This window comes from Coptis chinensis, chromosome 5 (genome assembly GCF_015680905.1).
Source record: "Coptis chinensis isolate HL-2020 chromosome 5, ASM1568090v1, whole genome shotgun sequence".
Taxonomy (NCBI): Eukaryota; Viridiplantae; Streptophyta; class Magnoliopsida; order Ranunculales; family Ranunculaceae; genus Coptis; species Coptis chinensis.
Window position 1 is genome coordinate 5,254,511 of NC_141460.1, and position 22,639 is coordinate 5,277,149.

At 40.7% G+C, this 22,639-nt stretch overlaps 1 protein-coding gene across 14 annotated transcripts; it reads left to right on the top strand.

Moving 5' to 3' along the window:
- Window positions 1-275: 275 nt before the first annotated feature.
- On the top strand, window positions 276-8,662 carry LOC147496373 (Pentatricopeptide repeat (PPR) superfamily protein). Of its 14 annotated transcripts, XM_086559399.1 has the most exons (6): window positions 276-3,112; window positions 3,773-3,850; window positions 3,936-4,109; window positions 4,337-4,454; window positions 5,353-5,631; window positions 5,777-6,355. In XM_086559399.1, exon 1 carries the CDS (start codon window positions 434-436, stop codon window positions 2,861-2,863), a length of 2,430 nt encoding a protein of 809 aa, XP_086415525.1. In that variant the 5' UTR covers window positions 276-433; the 3' UTR covers window positions 2,864-3,112; window positions 3,773-3,850; window positions 3,936-4,109; window positions 4,337-4,454; window positions 5,353-5,631; window positions 5,777-6,355. The 14 variants fall into 14 exon arrangements, with proteins under 14 accessions (XP_086415525.1, XP_086415517.1, XP_086415513.1 ...); XM_086559391.1 differs by having other exon boundaries at window positions 3,936-5,452; window positions 5,535-5,631; XM_086559387.1 differs by having other exon boundaries at window positions 3,936-4,454; window positions 5,301-5,631.
- Window positions 8,663-22,639: the final 13,977 nt, after the last annotated feature.

Here is a 22,639-nt window from a genome sequence, read left to right on the forward strand (position 1 = left end):
GTCGAATTGAAAGACTTATAATTTTTATTTAGTTTTTATTTGTCTTTTTAAGAATTTTGGCCCCCTTTAGTAAGTTTTAGGGCTAGATTTGGTTGAGATATAGTTTCTTGTTAGTTGGGTCGCGCCTCACTAATATTGGTGGTGTGAGGGCATCTCCAATTGAGGTGTAAAACATAGGCTCCACTTAAGTGTCATTAGGATTTAACAACTCCACTTTTACACACTTCATTTGGGTGCTCCAGCTGTTTAGATAAAGGGGGCAAAAGTGTCATTAGGATTTAACAACTCCACTTTTACACACTTCATTTGGGTGCTCCAGCTGTTTAGATAAAGGGGGCATTAATGGTAAAAACAGTATAGGCATGCCACAACTGGGCACACTAGAGTTTATAACCAGTTTTCCCTCCTTGGAAAAACAGGTGGCCACTAAATAATGAAAAAACAACAATTTATTCGACGACCAAAAACATTTCATTCCCAGCCTCAGTCATTCCAACATTTCAGCGCAGTCCCAGATGCTCAAATCATTAAAACGGGATTCAATCCCGCCACGTGTCGTTCAAACTATCTCATGGACGACTTCCTTAAACGAGGCCAAATATCCCATGCACACCAACTTTTCAACAAAATGCCTCAAAAAAACATGTTTTCCAACAACACATTAATTTCAGGTTACGTAAAATCTGGTAACCTTTTAGAAGCACGTAAACTTTTTGATCAAACTAAAGAACGTAATGCAGTTACATGGACTATTATAATGGGTGGGTATGCCCGGAGTAATCAAGTTAGTCAAGTTTTCCAACTTTTTGATGGTATGAGACTTGGGGGTATAGAGCCTGATCATATAACTTTCACTACTGTTTTGTCTGTGATTAATGATTATGATAGAGTTAAACAAGCTGTTCAGGTTCATGGACTTGTGGTTAAATTTGGTTATGGTTCGACGCTTGTTGTTTGTAATACTTTGGTGGATTGTTATTGTAAGTGTTGTTGTCTTGACTTGGCGCGTAGGGTGTTTAATGAGATGGTGGAAAGAGATTGTGTTACGTATAATGCATTGATAACTGGGTGTGTGAAAGATGGGGGGAGTGAAGACGCGGTGAGATTGTTTTTGGAAATGCAATGTATGGGTTTGAAGCCTTCGGATTTTACTTTTGCGGCTGTTTTATCGGCTGGTGTTGAATTATGGGACTTGAATCTTGGTCAACAGATACATTGTTTTGTGGTTAAGATGAATTTTTCTTGGAATGTATTTGTGAGTAATGCTTTACTTGACTTCTACTCCAAGCAAGACATGATTATGGACGCTAGTAAGCTTTTTAATGAGATGCCGGAAGTGGATGGTGTTTCCTATAATGTGATCATTACAGGGTATGCATGGAAGGGTCAATATAAGGCGTCCCTAGATCTTTTCAAGGAATTGCAGCGTACTGGTTTTGATCGGAAGCAATACCCATTTGCAAGCATGTTGCGTGTAGCTGCAACTCTACCGAATTTGCAAATGGGAAAGCAAATTCACACGCAGGCCATTGTAACTTCTGCTCTATCAGAAGTTCAAGTGGAGAACTCTCTGATCGACATGTATGCCAAATGTGGTAGCATAGAGGATGCCAAGATGATTTTTGGTAATGGGAACACAGTGTCTTGGACAGCCATGATCTCGAGCTATGTGCAGAAAGGGCTACACGAGGAAGGTCTGAAATTATTCTCCGAGATGCGCAGAGACGGTGTGAGTATGGACCAGGCAACTTTTGCTTGCGTCTTAAGATCAGCAGGGATTGTGGCTTCTCTTGGTTTTGGGAAGCAGTTGCACGCTTTTATAATCAGATTAGGCTTTATATCAAACGTGTTCGCTGGGAGTGCACTTCTAGATTTCTATGCTAATTGTGGGTCTATAAAAGATGCAATTCAAACCTTCAATGAGATGCCAGATCGCAATGTAGTCTCTTGGAATGCCATGATAGGTGCTCATGCTCGGAATGGCGATGGGAATGCTACAATGAGATCATTCAGTGAGATGGTCCAGTCTGATTTCCAACCGGATTCAGTAACTTTTCTGAGTATTTTATCTGCCTGCAGCCACTGTGGCCTTGTCAAAGAAGGATTGCAATACTTCAAGGCTATGACTCATACTTATAAAGTTGACCCCAGGAGAGAACACTATTCATGTATGATTGATCTCTTGGGTCGTGGTGGATGGTTTGATGAATTGGAAAATTTCATGGTTCAGATGCCATTTGAGCCTGATGAAGTAATGTGGTCATCGGTTTTGCACTCATGCAAAATCCATGGAAACCAAGAACTCGCACAAAAGTCTGCTGACCGGCTTTTCAATATGGAGCTCAGAGATGCAGGTCCTTATGTTATGATGTCAAATATCTTTGCAGCAGCTGGTAAATGGGATGATGTAGGGAGAGTAAAGAAGTCAATGCGCGAACGAGGAGTTAAGAAGGTGCCAGCGCATAGTTGGGTTGAGATTAAGCAGAAGACTCACGTATTTTCATCCAATGATAAAATGCATCCACAAATGGATGCTATCAATAGAAAGCTCAAAGAATTAGCCAAAGATTTAGAAAAAGAAGGCTACAAACCTGATACTAGTTGTTACCTTCACAATGTGGAAGATAATATCAAAGTTGAGTCTCTGATGTATCATAGTGAGCGTTTGGCAATTGCTTATGCATTGATTTCTACACCACCAGGTTCACCAATGGTGGTGATGAAGAACTTACGAGCTTGTGCAGACTGCCATGCTGCAATCAAGATAATTTCAAAGATTGAAAACAGAGAAATTACAGTTAGGGATTCAAGCAGGTTCCATCACTTCAGAGATGGGTTATGCTCCTGCGGGGATTATTGGTGACTTCATGGATGAATGAAATGATCATGGAGATATTCTTTCCTCCAAACAGCTACAGGGTGAAGCTGAAGTAGTGAAGAAAGAATGCCCTTCTCAGTTCGCAGGTGCATCAAGAGCTTTTACGCTTTATAACCAAAAGAGGGGTATTCTTATCAGATATCACAGATAAGGGGTAGTAGAACATTCTCTCCGACTTACCCAGTAGTTCTAGAAACTTCCAATGATGACTCAGAAAGAAAAGGAGATCTAAAGGTATAATCTTGCCTTTCATCAACTGTTTTGAATTTTTTTCTGGAAGAGAATGTGAAATAAATGAGTGAGCATGGTATTTTATCCAAAGGATTCTTGTGAGGGTTCTTCACGTGTAATAGTGGAAACTGATGGAAAAAATACACACTTGATTGAAACCAGGGTCGATGCCTCAATATTTAAGTTATACTATTGTTACATGTTGTAATTGTCTCTTTTGATCAACATGTATCTGTTTTACGAACTTCACATAAGTGTTTGTATTGAGGCTGTGGGATTTAATCATTTTTCTGAGGACTTCTTTCAACCATCCAATTTTATTGGTCTGATAAACTGGAGGATGACGTTAGACTGAAGTGTGTGGCTGTCAAAGAGAAATTTGGTTATAATTTTTATCGAAAAACTATGCTAACTTGCTAAGGGTAATTTACAATTTCACCTGTTAGAAGATGGTACTTGACGTTGCAGTATCTTTATGCTTTCTAGAACACCATTTTCCAGCAGATACATACTCATACTTTTTAGATCAGTTGATCAAATGTATTGGCCTGGTAATTTTTTGATCGATCATATTAGTAGTTCGGGTTTTTTTTATTAAACAAATGAAAGAACAGAAACTTGTATCCGTAGTTGCAAATAAGTTGAATTATTCTGTTTGAGCAGGATATTGAAATATATGTATGTCGCAGTCAGAATCCAATCCAGCCCTGACATCACGGGTGTAGTCTTGTGAGTCTCAGCGTGAGTTCGTTACTGTTTGGAAGTATTGGAACTTTAGTCTATCGCTATATTGTATTTGTTGACAATGCATTTTATGATTACTTAGGTACGTTGATTGGAAAAATAAAAGTTGAATTATGGGAAGGCAGTCATACCAAGTTCAGGGATATATGCTACACAGTATGGAAGCTTCCAATACAAGTATACACTGCTGTCCAACAACCAAAGAATGGCCCGTACTTGTGGCTGAATTAAGGTAGAGATATGGATGGGTATCCTGGTTAGTATGTGTTTCATCATAAATTTAATTTTCAATACAGTACTTACCTTCATAGTTGTAGTGTTGACAAACTAGTTGCTCGAAGTTGGATTTCTACTCGACTGTTATGAACTGACTCCATGCAGATTATGACAAGCCTTTGTAGGGAACAAGCTCATTCCTTAAACAGTCCTCCCAAATCATGGACAAACTTTTCTCACTTATCTCTCTTTCACAAATGTCAAAAGGCTCGACAGGGAAACCAAAACCGAATGGCGAGATATGTGAGCAAACAATTACCCGAATAATGGAAGTGATGGGAAAGGTCTATAGGGAAACATTTACTGAACCACTGAAGATGTTTTGGTAAGCACTTTACTTTTACTCTCATTAATGTTTATGTTTGATTTGAATATGTTGTTTCCCATGCCTAATTATGCTTTTGGGTGTGTGTGTTTCGCGTGCGCTTGTGTGTCTGTCTAATATTTTCTCCATTTACTTTGTGTAGTGCCATTAATATAGTCTTGAAACACCTTTATAATCATTCACGGCGAAACTTTTACATTCCATGTCTTCCTTTAACATCTGTGATGGAACAATCTTCCAACCATGCTTTAGGTCCTCCTATCATCTACAAATTTCATTTAACGCATTTGTATTGTTGAATGTCAATTTTTCTTACGGTGTCTTTGAATATATTAATATATAAACTGAATTGCATCTGCTAGTACATATTGTGGTATGTCATTTTCTACTTTAGTTTTTGGTGATTTCTGATTTAGTGGCGATTGTTGGCGCAACTTTGGTGATTTCTGTGAAATGTAACGGTGGGATGATTCTTCCATTTGTTATTGTACCAATCATTGACATAGGATTAGTAGGTTGGGGTTTCTCAGATTCTTGTTACTTTAGTGGCGTAGTTGTTCTATTAATTAATTTTGTATGTTCAAGCACCAGGAACATTGTTATGAGTCCGTCACATCTTAGTGAAGTTGAGGTTTATACTTCATTTAATTTTTAGACTGATAGACAAGTATTGAGTGAGGGGTTAAGTTGAAACTTGTTTAATAGTTCACCCCACTCACGAGGAAGGCCATCTTCTATGAATACCAATGATCAAATTGTCTCGGATAAATGAGGAAAATGTTCTAATGCATGCAATATAGATGTTCAGTGTGCCTTCTGTATTATTTCGTATTTCTGGATGAACAGATGAGATATAAAAGATGGCTATGGTGAACTCAGTTTAAAATGGTAATTTCAGAAGACAAGGTTCATCTGAAGGAACGGTTAAGGAACCTCCTAAAAAGAAGTTCTCTCACTCTACTGGAAGAAACAGAAGACAATGTACCTCCAACTACTAGGTCACTAAATGCATTAAACTCAGCTTTAGAGTTGCTCTTTTCATCTTTGATACTGTAGTTGAAATATGCATTTCTAGTGAAGGTGTTGTTTGAAACCCCAGAGGAGGAGATTGATCCCCAAAAGCTGCCTATTAATGATTTAATCCTTCTAGAGTTCTAGGAGAGTTAAAGGAGCAGAGGTTGGTACATCTTCTTTCTCGCCTTATGTTTTACGTATCCATGCTTCAGTGTCATTCATAAAGCTTGAACTTGTGCTTCCCTCCAAATGTGTCAGACCAGTACACACTCCGCTCTTCTAAGACATTTGTTCCATCTTTCTTTCAGCTGCCAAGGAGGTTAGATACTCTTAAAGGTAGTCATGGCAGCAGCAGCGTCCGATTCCACCCATAGATTCTTCCAACCTCTTGACAGTGCTAGTTCTGCACTCTCAACTGTTGCAGTACATTCTGCCCAGTAGTTAGTCTTGACACCCAACCCTTTACCTGCCACAAGTAAAAACTTTCCATCTGTATGTATCTGTAAATGCAGATCCATAACCTGACATGATAATTGAAAGTACTTACACAGTGACATGGGTCATCACTCTTAAAAGTTTTATGTATGTCTTTTACCACATCAGTGATCTCCTTACCTCATGGAACTTTACTGATGCCAACATCATAGACGGTTTAATTGAAATTCAAGTAACAAAGCTTCTTCTCTCTTTCCGCATCTTACCTGTGTTGTTGGATTGTTGTAAAGAGAAGAGGCAAGCATAGGAGATAATGTATATTCGATCTTGAGCTTTTTAATTCCTTGTAAAACCATATTTAAGTTATTTTCCTTTGTAATTCTAGCCCCAAACAGTTATTATTTTTTCCCTTTGAAACTACAAACTCTTAGCTTAATACAAATCATGTGGCTTACAGAGCACTGTTAAATTTAATTTTCTTTATAAGACCAGAGTCCTTGAATTTCAGTAGAACTACTTTTGTATAATAAAGGGACTTTTTCATCAATCACCTAGCTCATCCGAGAGGAAGCCAATACGTTTAGAGAATGGTTCTACTGTGAGTTCTACCAGTGATATACTTTTCTAAAAGTTCAGTGGTGCTGGATGTCTTCAATAGTTTCTTGAAGGTGAAATGTCTTAGACTTCTCCCATAAAATCAAAGCTTCATTTCGTGTTGAACAAAGAAGCAAAGATTCTTTATACAAAATGCCAACATTGTCATCCATAAACCTTGTGCTTCGGCAAGGATGAAAGATGGACTTCAAGAATAGGATCTCCAACAGAATTAAGCTAGACACACCTAATTCCAGCATGACCTTGGTGTAAGCTTGAAGCTTCATTTGTTTCCAAAATTATCAGACATTGTTGTCATGGGTGCTATAACAGACTGCACTGCAAACCTCACCCAGAACTCTGTTTCCCTTGAGCCATTTCATGGGAAGAAGTTGCGAATAAGCTGAATTGTTCTGTTCTGAGTAGGATATTAATGTCGCAGTCAGAATCCAAATATCCAATCCAGCCCCGACATCACGGGTGTACTCTTGTGAGTCTCAGCGTGAGTTCGTTACTGTTTGGAGGTATTGGAACTTTAGTCTGTCGCTATATTTGTATTTGTTGACAATGTAATTTGTGATTGAGACCGGTTCCTCTATAACCGGGTACAGAGATTGATTTCTGTACCACACACACATCTCGTATCTCGGTGCACACATACACATCTCGGAGCACACACACAGGTATCGAGACGCACACACACATCTCGGATTCGGATTAACCCAGATGATCTCTGTACCCGGTTGCATGGACCAAAATATCGCCGATATATCGCCGATATATATCGGTATTTTGGTACACCGACATCGATATTTCCGACATATATCCACCGAATATAGAACCCTTTTTTTCCGATATATATCGGAATTTCCGATATGAAACTTTATATCGCCGATATAATCGATATTTCCGATATAATCGATATATATCGGTTGACTTTTTGACTATTTTAAAATATAAATCCGATATTTCCAATATAAATCCGATATTTCCGATATTATATTTCCGATATATCCGATATTTCCGATATTTTAAATAGTTTGGACTGGTTACCAAAAAAAATGGATATATCCGAAATATCTGATATATCCGATATATATCGGTTTTTGGGTACACCGATATATTCATCGATATCGATATTTTGGGCCTTGCCCGGTTGTAGTGATCTCGAGTCCTTTGTGATTACTCAGGTACGTCTTCTGGAAAAATAAAAGTTGAATTATGGCCTTATGCCCTTATGGGAAGGCAGGCATACCAAGCGCAGGGATGTATGCTACACTGTATGGAAGCTTACAATACAAGTATACACTGCGGCCCAACAAACGAAGAATGGCCCGTACTTGTGGCTGGAATTAAGGCAGAGATATGTCATATGCCCTATCTTGGTTAGTATGTGTTTCATCATAAATTTATTTCAATACAGTACTTGCCTTCATAGTTGTATTGTTGACAAACTAGTTGCAGTGTTGCACGAAGTTGGATTTCTACTTGACTGTTATGAACTGACTTCACGCAGATTATTATTAATCTTGGTAGGCAACAAGCTCATTCCTTTCACTGACACACTTTTCTCACTTATCTCTCTTTCACAAATGTCAAAAGGCTCGATAGGAAAACCAAAACTGAATGGAGAGATGTGAGCAAAAAAATTCACGAATAATGGAAGTGATGGGAAAGGTCTGTAGGGAAGCTGTAGAGAAAAATAACACAAGCACACACAATGAGATTTACGTGGTTCGGCCTTTATAGCCTACATACACAGGAGAAGGGGAGAGATTTCTTATTCATAGTCGCTCATCATCTCTAGAGCTCCTCAATAAATAGGAATACAATTCTTGCTTATCAAGAAACTACTAAAAATACAATCCCATAACATACAAAGAATCTTCTACATAAATCCTCCTCCTCACAAATAGCTGTCATTACTCCTCCTACATGAACCACTGAAGATCCCCGCCCCCCACCGGCCACCCACTCACACACTCTACCAACACAGATACAGACACAGACGAGAATAAGGACACACAGGGAGCAAATGCTCTTCGTTTTCCGTCTTGGACGTCTGCTGTTTTGCTGATCAACCACGACCCATATGGCACATGGTAAGTCAGGCTACAGTCACATGCAGTCTGAGTATAGAAGGCAGTGTAAGCCACTCCCAAACTACACACACATTGGCAAAACCGATGCTACTAGTAGTAATGGTGTCCCAAAACTGTAGAACGTGTGGACCTGCGAAGTAAAAAAGTAGAATCAGATCTTGATGAACCAATTTATATACTTTAAAGAAAGCACAACAAACCAGGCATTCAAGTGTTTCTTCCGTGTTTGAGTAATTGAGTGTTATGAGTAGATGGGTCCATATCTACTACCCAAGCCCGAGAATAGTACGTCGGACAGCTAAACTCATTGGGCCATCTTTGTCACCTGTCCATAAAGCCCCATGTGATTACCTGTGAATCTCTCTTTATTATTTTCCAAAGATGACAATATGACATTATTGAATTGGACCATACAGTAACTTTTGAGTAGGAAGCCCAAGCCTATCAATATTGCTTGAGCTTAACTTTAAGGGCGTGGTTCTTTGCCAGTTAAATACTTGAAAGAAGTCAAGAACATTAATCAGGAAATTTTGACAGGAACTTCTGTTTCAACTTTCAAATACTCAGCACGAAATATACTTCATGTTCGACTAATCTTTCAGGAAATGGGTAAAGTATCTACAATTTTGATATTTGGTATTTTGGTGCTTTTAAATTGTTGCCATTTTGGAATTTTCAAAACTGATGACTATGAGTCTATGACCATTACATTGTGTCCTTTTGACATTCTTTCCATAATCCAAGCATAAACATATGAAGTCCGGGCCTATGTGAAGTCTGTCATGAAATGTGGTCCATGCTAATATGTTATAGTGGCATTGACATTTGAAGGATGGAGTGATCATTTGATTCGTTTGCATGAGCTAACAGACTATATCCTGTGTATGCCAAAACTATACTCTATGTGTTTCCATGTTTGGATAGGTGAATTTTCTTATCCACTTATTATAAAATCGAATAAAAAATTGTCACCATAAAAATGAAAAAAACGTGATACAACTTCGTGGATGAATGGGCATTTCCCACGACTTATCTTGGTGTCTTCAGTCACGCATCTTTCTTCCTTACAATTGAAGATTTGTACCATGTATGATTTATCTGTCGGTATATGGCTGACCAAAGCATAAATATCGATTCGATTATATGGTATATATTAGGGGTGCCAGTGGCTATCCAAATATTCGAATCCAATTTTTTATGCTCAATTGGTTTCGGATACAAATTTGGATACTGCTATATCTGCATCCGAAAATATCTGATCCGATTTAAAAAATTAATAGTTATTATATATTATTTATTTATTTATTTATTATTGTATAAAATATTATATAAAATTATAAACTAATAATATAAAACTATAATAACAAAATAATAATAATAAATGACAAATAAATATATTTATAATAGTTTTTATAGTGGTAAAATGAATTATTCAAAGCAAATAAAATTTTAATTAATATTAATTTTCGGATCGGATATTATCTGATATTCGATTCGGATATGCGAAATCGGATTCGTATAAATTTTTTAATATCCATCGGATTCGGATATCGGTATAAATTTTCGGATTCAGATTCAGATACAGGCATATCCGAATCCGAACCTATCCGTTTGCACCTCTAGTATATATTAATCTATGTACATATAGGTTTGTTCTGAGTCAACATTATTTCACAATAATGGTTAAAATGGTTAAAAGTGGGTTAATTTTAACAAATTTCCAGGGGAAAAAAAGCTGGAAAAATTTTGTCAACAAGAAACGAGGCATGTAGTTCTGAAATTTGATATTGCCTTGGCAAATATCAACTTTTTTTTTTTTTTTTTTAGAGTAAATGGTACCCATATTTTTTTTCTCCCCAGTCTCTTTTTCGTCTCAATCCGTCAAATTTTGCTAACGGCGAGCTCGGTTTATAACACTCAAACCCGCCCAACCCAACTAACTTTTAATCCGATCCAGATTAAATAAAACCGGATGGACTTTTCTAATTTGTTGTGGAGAGCACAGTATTCTCATCACCTTCATCTCCCCCAACAGCACAAAACTTCCACCGATCAGCCACCATCAAACACCAATCTTAAGTAACTGATCGGTCAGCATAACTAAGTGGAATAATCCCCGTACAAACGAAAATCCAAAGTCCACCATCAAACACTATCTAACAGCAACATCAAACACCAATTTTTGTGAAATCACGTATTATTTTTGAATACGAATGGATGAACATTATCAATCAAATACATATACTCACATATACATGCTTCTTAGGTAAACCAATAAATATATGCTATGCCATATTTGGCTCATTGCTAGTGTATTTTATCAATGTCAAAATTCGGAGTCTTCATTTGTCCTTAAACTTGGTTAATTTCTTAAGCAGTTCTGGTGTAATGGGCTTCGCAAGCCAATTCGAATATCACTGTTATTTAAACAAATGAATACTGTGTATGGTCCTCTTCAGGGGCCCGCTGCCGGCCATATATTGTGGCTGTTCTGTTTGGATTTTGGAATGTTGAATGAAAACCAGTTTCTTTTCCTTTTCAATGACAAATAATTGTGAACAAGAAGACACATCCACTGTGACAGCAGCTCTTTTTGTTTCGAATCCCAGCGAAAAGACTAATTCTTCACCAGAAAATCATCAAACGCAACAATAAAATCCTTCACTTAATTAAAAATTTTAAGTAGTCGAATTATAGTACATCTAACAATCCTAATGATTTTAAAAAAAATAAGAGTATCGCAATTGAATTGATTTCAGAAAATCTCGACATCAGTCATAAAATTGAAAAATCAAATTTCAATCAATTCAATCAGTCATAATTAAAGTTAAAGGGTTTTTTATTTGGATTAAAATCGATGGGATTAGAGTGGATAGAGATTGGTGTTTGATGGTGGCTGATGAGGTTTTGTACTGTTGGGGGAGATGAAGGTGATGAGGATACCGTGCTCCCCACAACAAGTTAGAAAGGTGTATTCAGTTTTATCTGATCTGGATCAGGTTAAAAGTTAGTTGGGTTAGGTCGGTTTGAGTGTTATAAACCGATATCGTAGTTAGCAAAATTTGAAACAAATTAAGAGTTCGTAGTCATAAACTCTTTTTGTTATGTGTTTGTTTCGCAATGGAACTAGTGTGGAAATGAAATTGTAAAATAAATAAACAATATGAGTATAATTTTTGGGTGATGTTACCAAGGTCTGGGACTCGAACCCGTTAACATCAAAAAATTACTGATCTCATTTAAAATAGGTTTGCCAATAAATAAAAAGCACACTCAAAACACCTCAAGTACTCAACTACGGACTACCCCCAGCATACGAAATGCTCGTGGATAAACCAAATCCACTCTCCATCCTTCTTCAGCAGTCCATCTGTGATCTTTATTATAATCCAAGTTGATATTGCCAGTTTTAGTCAACAACATTAGCGAAATGAATACGTCGAATAAGTTAAACATTGAAAATTAAGAAAAATCACTAAATAGGATGGTCAACAAAATTGGACTCAATAATTAAGCCCAATATTCATTGTTTAATCTTTTATAGTGAATCAACAGAGAGTTCAGTGCTGACTGAATAAACTTGAGTCAAAGCAAACGTGGCCTCCTAAATTCTATCATCAGCCCATGATTAGTGGAAAAGAGTGGGGAGACAAAACTCAGCTTGTCCTCCTAAGCCAAAACATCATTCCTCATGCCTCGCTTCCACACGCCAACAACTCTTCGTTTTACAACAATTAGTTGCCAATTAAAACTGATTAGCTTTGCTAACTATAGTTAAGAATGACCAATGAATTTTGACAAATGTCAATTTCTTATTTGTGTCACAAGCCTACATACAAATTGTTCCCACATATAAAATTCACTTAACAACTCTGAGTTTACTATTTCACAAACAGTGACTTGACATGAGTAACCCTCAGTAAACTAATCTAAAATCAACAATAATTCCTTTGGATAAATATTTTTGTTTAATAGTTGAACAGGGATTGATTGATTTTTTTTTTTTTTTTTTTTTGCTTGGCTACATTTGACGATGATTTATCACTAAAATTGTTGTTTGCTATCGTACAATCATGGCGAACTGATTTTGAGAATGTATAGACGATACATTACTTAAACAAGGAGTGACTCTCAAGGACAAAAATGCTGAAAAAGTAACTCTCAAGTATACATTTTTATTTTTGTAACTCTCAAGGACCAGATAGATGAAAGTTCAAATATACCCTTGACGCGAAATAAAAAACGGATTGGGTAAATGAAATGTCAAGTATACCCCTGACGCGAAATAATTAACGGCCCTGGCCCGCATTTAAACGACACGGTGTATTTAGTATGAACATTGAATGTTCATAGTCTTTGGGTATGAACATTCAATGTTCATAGTTCTTAGGTATGAATATTGATTGGGTATGAACATTCAATGTTCATAATCTTTTGGGTATGAACATTCAATGTTCATAGTGAACATTCAATATTCATAGTCCTTTGGGTATGAACATTCAATATTCACAGTCCTTGAGTATGAATATTGATTGGGTATGAACATTCAATGTTCATAGTTTTTTAGGTATGAACATTCGATATTCATAGTCCTTGGATATGAACATTCAATGTTCATAATGAACATTGAATGTTCATAGTCCTTGAGTATGAATATTGATGAACATTCAATGTTCATAGTCCTTTGGGTATGAACATTCGATGTTCATAGTCCTTAGTCTTTTGGGTATGAATATTCAATGTTCATAGTCTTTGAGTATGAACATTGATTGGGTATGAACATTGAATGTTCATACATCAATATATTGTATAAGGTACATTCACCTATTTGGATACACCAGTAGAATGTATGAACACTCATTGTTCATAGTAAAATGACATAAAGGGTAAAATTGGAAAATATTTATTTTAAATCCGGATCATTTGTCTTTGAGGGTTATTTTCACAAAAGAGTATAACTGGTATTTAAAAAAAGTAAAATGGCTGGGCCAACTTATTTTGTCCTTGAAAGTTACAAAATTTAAAATCGTGAGTTCGTGAGTTACTAATTGCTAGAATTTGTTCTTGTGAGTTATTCACCAAAAACCGTGTATTCTAGATTTTATTTTCTCTAAAATTAGGTGTTAGGCCAATTTCTTGAATTCAAAATCCTTGTTTGGGTATCATAGCCAACATGGACCGAAAACTTCCATATATGTATTAAATGACCCTGTCGAGAGTATAAAATGAGAGTATCTAATGTCTTTAGGTCGTGGTCCATGTCTAAGCCTTAATATCACACCAAGTCGCAAAAGAGGTGGCAATTTCAATAAATTGTAACAACAAAGTTACAATGAATTTTCATAAATTTTTACTTAGTGCGACGGCCTATTAAGAGTCACACAACTAAAGCCACAAGATTTCTCTGGATTCCAATTTCGCCAAACAAACATGCAAACAATCAAACGGTTTTGGCTCCGAGCCTCCAAGTATTGCCAATAACGTCGTCTAAATGACACACTTTTAGCTCCCTCAATTGAAATTGGGGACACCTCTGGACGCTTGCATCTTGTTTCCAAAGAGTAGAGCGGTGATCAGGAAAATGATTTGATTGTCTTTTTGGGATATAGTGTGATAGCATTTTTTACCAAGAAAATATTTGAAAGAATATCACTTTCGAAGTTTCGATCAGTCCTTGTCTGCCTTCAAAGAATGTATTGATCATTAAATTGTCGAAGCAAAACAAAAATATCAAACACATTTTATTTCCTTTCCCATAAGTCCATAACATCCCAGCCTTCTCGTTGCCTCGTTGGTTCTCATGGAGTATGTGAGTAGGTTTTAACTATTATATTAAGAATCTTGTCACGTGCATAGTGTAAGGGAGTGATATCCTCCTTCAGGAATATTAGGCGCGTACTAAGCATGATGAAAATACCACACTGACTTGTGGAACCAGATCGCGTCTACAAGCTAAGAGAACGCTCCAGCACAGTTCGCGCCAGCATGCGAATCAGGCTATAACGTGACTCATCTTACCTTCCAGAAGCAATCATGAACAGAGAGCACATGCACAAATCACTGCCACCAGCTACTGACCACTTCCGCAAAGCTACTTGCTCAGACTACTAATTCCCATCATCACAGCATACCTATAAAGACAGTTCTCGCACGCCTCCCTACTAATCTACACCCCACGTTTGTGATGCACTTTACAAGTGGTGGAGGAGGATTCACTCTCAACATCTATAAATACCTCTCCTATGAACTATGCCGGACCTGATTCTTCTCTCCCCTCAGAATCGAGAGCAAGATACGTGGCGCTTAAATCCTAAGCCGAACTTCGGTCCTTTGATAATCCATTCCAGTTCCCATTCAACTGTGTATGTAAAGGAAAGCTGAATCACGTCTTTACATTGGCGCCGTCTATGGTCTCGATTACTTGAGACACCATTTTCACACAACCCAAAAATCAAAAACCAAATATCTCAAGCCCACGAAGCATGACAAGCCTTGAAGCTCAAGTTTAAGGCCTCGCAAACCAGCTAGGCTTAACCAATGAGAGCATTTCCTTGCTCAGGCAAGAAAATACTGCTCTTCGTGTACAAGTTGACGCTCAACAACAGCCAGCTGGTAACGTCGCTGAGAATGGCATCAACGAAGTTAATCAACAGATTAACAAGCTGTCGCAACGAATCGACCAAAGCACAGTATGCAAAGACGCAACCCAGATCGTTCAGAAAATGCTCAAGACATACCGCGCTTCCCCGTTCACCATAGAGGTACTCAGTAAATCCTCTCCTCAAGATTTTGTTCAGCCACGTTTCCCAATGTACGATGGCAGTACATGCCCCGGCTAACATGTAGCCCGCTACATTCAAAGCCTGGCCCTTTACAGCTCCCCGGAGTTTGACCATCATTACTATCGTCTCTTTCCCGCCAGTCTCAAAGATGGCCCACTCAATTGGTTTTTTTCACTCGAGTCAGACTCGATCAAGACCTTCGAGCAGCTCACTGATCTGTTTGCCAGTCAGTATGTGCACAACAGACGTAAAAAAGTAGATCTGGATTCACTCTTCTAGTTATCATTTGGAGAGGATGAGACCATCCGCAAGTTCTTAGGTCGGTTCAAAGCCGAACTGTTATGCATGGAGAGTGGCCTCAAAGAGTCTTTTGCCACACTGGCATTCTCCAACGCTTTGTCGGGTCGCGAACCTGCACCTCTCCGGTCGGCGTCTAGAAACCCTGTCCGAGCCGCAGTCAGACGGGGTCGACAAATATATTAAGCAGCAAGAAGGTTTGCGACACCACGGTCTACCAGACGACCAAGAAGTCGCGGCGATCTCTGACGACACTCCACCTGCCAAAAAGCGGTCCAGGTCACAAGCACCCAAATCAGGCAACCGCTTGGATAACAACAGAGAGTTCACTATTTTGACACAATCTCCCAGTTATATACTGAAAAAGATCAAGCGAACTTCATATTTCCAACCTGACGTACGGCAACCAGCAGACCGACCTGACAAGCTCTACTGCGCATTCCACAAAGCAAAATGTCACGAGACCGATGCTTGCTGGGGGCTCAAGCATTATCTCCAGGATCTCATTGAAGCGGGACAGATCAAATAGTACACCAACATTGCCGACGGCGACTTGCGCCATAAGCTTATGGCCCGCCGAGTGTGTAGCAGATCTCCACCTCGCCAGGAGCGCCAAAGCATCCAAGCTCGCTCCCGCAGCAGAGGACGCCCCATAGACTGTTCTCATCATGATTAACATCCACACTCGTCATATCGTGACAACGGCAGAACCATCCATATGATCATTTTCCCAGATGATTCTGTTACTTCTTCCAGAGAGAAACGAAGGCGTGTCGGCGCTCTTCAAGAATTTTATCATTTTTCTTCACAAGCAGCACACGCCCCGCGACATTCGGGTCGCCATTCAGGGGATATCACCTTCACAGAGGCTGACCTCAACAAGGTTTGTCTCCCTCACAACGACGCGTTTGTCGTCCATGTCAAGATCAGTGACTGGGCAGTTAAGCGCGTCATGATAGACCCTGGGAGTTCGTGCGACATTTTGTTCTACCACACAATTCAAGAAATGAACCTACCCAAGTCGGTCTTCATTGATCCGATTGCTCCTTTGAACGGATTCAATGGCTCCAGGGCCGACCCAATAGGCAACATTATACTTCCAGTTTTGGTAGGGTCCCGAGAGGATAAGGTCAGCTTCAATACGCGTTTCAGTGTCTTGGATATCAAGTCATCCTACAACGCCATCCTAGGACGACGGTGGATTCATCAAATGCAGGCTATACCATCTACTTTACATCAAGTTATTCGTTTTCCAGGCCCCAGGGGCATGATGGAGCTTCGAAGCAACTAGCTCGAGGCCTATCATTGTAATCAAATCCTCTCAGCGAACAAGACCGCTGAGGCTCCCATCAGCATAAGAAACGAGCCCACCAGCTACACCATGGCCAAAGACTTGGTCGCTGAGGTCAGAGGCAACGCACCAACTCAGAGCGCTAGGGGATCCAACAAGAAGGTCTATCCATCCGCATGCGGATCCCGAAAAGTCGCCAAAGGCGATTCTTGATTCACTCGTCCGGGGACTCGAGGGTCACTCCCCGCGGTCGATGCTCCACTGTTCGGACCCCGAGGGTCGCCCCACCAGATCTCATACAACCAAAACAACTTATGCAATGTACTCCAGCCTCTGTTGTTATGACCACAGAAGTTATCCCGAACCCTGTGGTCGTAACCACAGAAGACGCTCCGGTTCCTGCAGCAACTCCCATCACTCATCAGACCAACAAAGCATCACAGAGCTTAGTCCCCCAGAGGACGCTCTCCCAACATAAGCTATGACACCAACTGAAGAGAGGTAGCGACTGAATCTAGGAACGGAAGACGACCCTAAGTTCGTCTATGTAGGGGCTAACCTCGACCCCACACTCAAAGCCCAACTTGTAAACTTTTTATCCATGAATAAAGATGTTTTCGCTTGGTCGTATATTGATGTGCTAGGAATAGATCCTAGCGTTGCATGCCATAAGCTGAATTTCAACCCTAGTGCCAGACCAATTCGATAGTGACCTAGGAGACTATCACTACGTTTTCAAAATGCAATCAATGACGAGGTCGATAAACTCAAGCAAGTCGGTTTCATCCGAAAGGTCGACTACCCAGATTGGATCGCTAAAATAGTGGCAGTTCCAAAAAAGAATGGCACGGTCTGCCTTTGTGTTGACTTCACCAATGTCAACCAAGGACACCGAAAGACAGCTTCCCATTACCAAAGATCGATCGACTTGTGGACCAGACCTGCGGCCATGAGCTCCTCTCCTTCATGGATGCCTATAGTGGGTACAACCAAATACCACTTGCTGAGGAAGATCAAGAGAAAACGTCCTTCATTACAGAGCAGGGAGTTTATTGCTATAACGTCCTCCCGTTCGGCCTCAAGAACGCTGGAGCGACGTATCAACGAATGGTAACTGACATGTTCTAGGACATGTTAAGCGATACCATGGAAGTCTACATTGATGACATGGTCGTCAAGAGCAAGAAAGCAGGTGACCACCTCACTCACCTTGAGCAATCGTTCTCCAGGTTACGCTGAACCCGCATGAAGCTGAACCCAGAAAAATGCCTTTTCGGAGTGTCCTCCGGCAAATTTCTGGGCTACCAGGTCTCACAGCGCGGGATTGAAGCTAACCTAGATCAAATCCGGGCGTTCTTGGATATGCCCGACCCGCAAACAAAGAAGCAAATACAGAAGCTGTCAGGCATGGTCGCTGCACTCAACCGATTCATATCCAGGGCATCAGACAAATGCCGACCGTTCCTACAACTCCTCAAAAAAGGCGAGCAATTCTCATGGAACGATCAATGTCACCAAGCTTTCTCTACTCTCAAAGAGTATCTTACAACACCTCCCATCCTAGCCAAACCAACCGACGACGAAATGCTGGGGCTTTATCTAGCAATATCAGACTTTGCTATTTCGGTTCTCTTCAAAGAGGACAACAACTCAGAGAAACCAATCTACTTTACAAGTAAGACACTAACTCCAGCCGAAAAGAACTACTCTTACATCGAAAGAGCAATTTTAGCACTATTATATTCTGCAAGGAAGTTCAGGCCATATTTCCAAGCGCACCCAATCAAAGTACTCACCAACCTCCCATTGAAGAAAATACTTCATAAGGAAAACAAGACAACTCGCATGGCGGTGTGGGCCGAAGAGCTCGGCGAACATCATATCGAGTTCGTCCCAATCAAAGTACTCACCAACCTCCCATTGAAGAAAATACTTCATAAGGAAAACAAGACAACTCGCATGGCGGTGTGGGCCGAAGAGCTCGGCGAACATCATATCGAGTTCGTCCCATGCACCTCGCGGAAAGGACAAGTCATGGCTGATTTCCTTGCCGACTTCCCTGTGGACGATCTACATTGGGAGCCAGAGACAGATGTCCTACCCCCCAAGCACAACGACAAGACTGTTTGGTCTCTCTTTGTAGATGGTTCCAGCAACCCCGGCGGAAGTAGCGTTGGTGTTGTATTAGTATCGCCTGCCGGAGCAGTGATGGAGAAATCATTTCGCATCGACTTTGCGACCTCCAACAACAAAGCGGAGTACGAGGCAGTAATTATGGGGATTAGAATGGCGCTACAGCTCGGTGTACAAGAGCTTCAAGTTTTTAGTGACTCGCAACTGGTCGTTCGCCAGATTGCTAAAGAGTACACTACCCACGAAGGTAACCTTTCTAAATACCTTAAAGTTGTTAATCAGTTACTTCTATCTTTCAAGAAGGCCACCATGCACCACTTTTTGCGCGACGAGAACCGTCACGTAGACAGTTTAGCCTACTTGGCTACTCAAATACCGAGCTGCGCCCCGAGACAACTCTTCATTGAAGTAGTTGACCGACCTGCCTACCAAGTAGAGCACGTCTTAGAAGTCAGCGACCTATGCCCACTCTCTGAGGATCAGATGAGCCAGACATGGATGCAACCCATCATAGAGTACATCCAGAACGGAACAATCCTAGAAGAGCGTACCAAAGCCAGACAGATTCCATATCAAGCATATCATTATTGTGTTTTGAATGACAAATTGTTCCGAAAATCTGTTGGCGGACCTCACTTGAGGTGCATAAGTCCAACACAAGGCCAATTGATTTTCGCTGAGATTCATGAGGGAGAATGCGACAATCATGCTAGAGGTCGCTCTTTGGCCCATAAAGCAATCTCCTAAGGATACTTTTGGCCTCGCATGCAGATCAACGCCAAAGCATATGTTCTCAAATGCATCAAATACCAAACCTTTGACCACAATATCATCCAGCCGGCTCGCGAGTTGATCAGCATTGCAAGTCCCTAGCCATTCCACATGTGGGGCATGGACATCATGGGACCATTCATCCTACAGAAAAGCACCGGTTTAAAATCCTAGCTAGCCGCAACCGACATTTACCTAAGTGGGTCGAAGCAGTTCCTTTGGCATATGTAAAGGAGTCACATGTCAGAAACTTCGTTTGGGCTCATATAATAACCAGATTTGGTCTCCCACACACCCTGGTGATGGATAATGGGTCCCAGTTCAAAGGCAAAACGGTCAAAGATTTTCTGGCCAAGTGGAAGATCGTTCACGCATTCTCTACTCCCCAGTACGCTCAAAGCAATGGTCAAGCAGAGGCCAGCAATAAGGCCATATTAGAAAACTTGAAGAAAAAGATTGAAAAGAACAAGAGCCAATGGCCAAACCAGCTAGAAAACATTCTATGGGCTCATCGCACCACAGCTCGCTCCAGCACAGGAGAAATCACCATTCTCCTTATGTTATGGCACATAAGCTGTTATTCCCACCGAACTGACAATCACAACTACTCGATCTGAGCTTGTCGAGTCAGGACATAATGACTCAGTCCTAGCCCGAGAGGTCGATTTGCTGGAAGAACGCCGCGACCTGGCAGCTATCAGAGTGGCATCGTACCAACAGATTCTAAAGAGGTCTTACAACAAACGAGTACATCCTAGATCCTTCCAACCTGGTGATCTAGTTCTGAAAAAGACACAGGATGACTCCAAATTAGCAGCAACATGGGAAGGACCGTACATAGTAGACCGAGTTGTTGGCAATGGGGCTTACTGGATCAAGACGTAAGAAGGGAAACCACTACCACGACCCTAGAACACTTACTTATTAAAGAGCTTTTATCAATAAAGATTCAGTCTTGTACACAGTCATATTTTTTAATCTTTGACAATTTAGGAAGTTTAATTATATTTGTATTGTCAACCACTCTGTTCAAATACTTCTACGATCAACTTCGTGAGCACGCTCTCAGTGAGCAGTATGCCTTCAGAGGCTAAATCTCTCCGCGAGCAGAATGCTCTCAGGAGCTTACAGGCTCATAGCCTCTCCAAATTTTGCTAAGTTGAGGACCTATACTTCTAGGATCAACTCCGCGGAGAACGCCTCGAGAAGCGAGACGCGCCGAGGGCTAAATACGCCTCCCGTGAGCGAGCGCTCTCGAGGAGCTTACAAGCTCATAGGCTCTCCAAATCTCGCTAAGTTGATGACCTATACTTCTAGGATCAACTCCATGAGAACGCCTCTCGGTGAAGCGATGCTTCGGAGGCTAAATACGCCTCCGGAGCAAAACGCCTCGAGGAGCTTACAGGCTCATAGCCTCTCCAAATCTCGCTAAGTTGAGGACCTATACTTCTAGGATCAACTCCGTGAGAACGCTCTCAGTGAGTAGTACGCCTTCAGAGACTAAATACGTTCTCCACGAGCAGAACGCTCTCAGGAGCTTACAGGCTCATAGCCTCTCCAAATCTCGCTAAGTTGATAACTTATACTTCTAGGATCAACTCCGCGGAGAACGCCTCGAGAGCAAGACGCGCCTTCAGAGGCTAAATACACTCTCCGCGAGCAGAACACTCTCAGGAGCTTATAGGCTCATAACCTCTCCAAATCTCGCTAAGTTGAGGACCTATACTTTTAGGATCAACTCCGTGAGAGCGCTCTCAATGAGCAGTACGCCTTCAGAGGCTAAATACGCTCTCCGCGAGCAGAACGCTCTCAGGAGCTTACAGGCTCATAGCCTCTCCAAATCTCTCTAAGTTGAGGACCTATCTTCTAGGATCAACTCCGTGAGAACGCTCTCAGTGAACAGTACGCCCTCAGGGGCTACATGTGCTCTCAATAAGCAACACACCTTCAGAGGCTAAATACGCTCTTCGCGAGTAGAACGCTTTCAGGAGCTTACAGGCTCATAGCCTCTCCAAATCTCGCCAAGTTGAGCACCTATACTTCTAGGGTCAACTCCGTGAGAACGCTCTCAGGAGCTTACAGGCTCATGACCTCCCTAATTCTCACTAGTCGGGGACCTCTGTCTCTAAGATCAGCTCAGGGAGATCGCTCTCTTAAGCAATACTTCACAAGCATAACACTTTTTTAAACTAAATCTCAGATTTCATAGCCACTATATACCACAAGTGTCATAAACAGAATAATAACTACAAGCAGTCAAGCAAAAGATGGCATTACATATACATTCACCAATCGAACGACCCGACCAATGCCAGGAAGCCAGTTCCAATCCATCGATCTGCTGGGTCTACCCAGAAAATCCAGATCGGTTCTTTGAACAATGGGAGCAAAATTAATGAACTGCCACTTTCGTGGAAACCAGTTCTCGGTATCAACTAAGGCGAACTGCTCAGGCAAGCCTGAAAACACATCTCTATTGTTTAACTCTCATAGAGAGGAGAACAGACAAATCAATCATCCAACTTAAAAAAATTTCAAAAACAAGACGAGAAATCACCATCAAGGGGCAGCCACAACATGTTTATCCTTAGGGGCAAAGATCGGTCGACGGAGTGTGCCTTTGCGATTCAAAGACAACACGCGATACCCCATACCCCACGGGTCCCCATGTGCCTTCTTCAACTGGAAGTATTTCTCATCCAGTTCGGCATATTGGATACAGGCCGTGGTATACGCATCTTGCACTTTGCATGCGACCCCCTGACA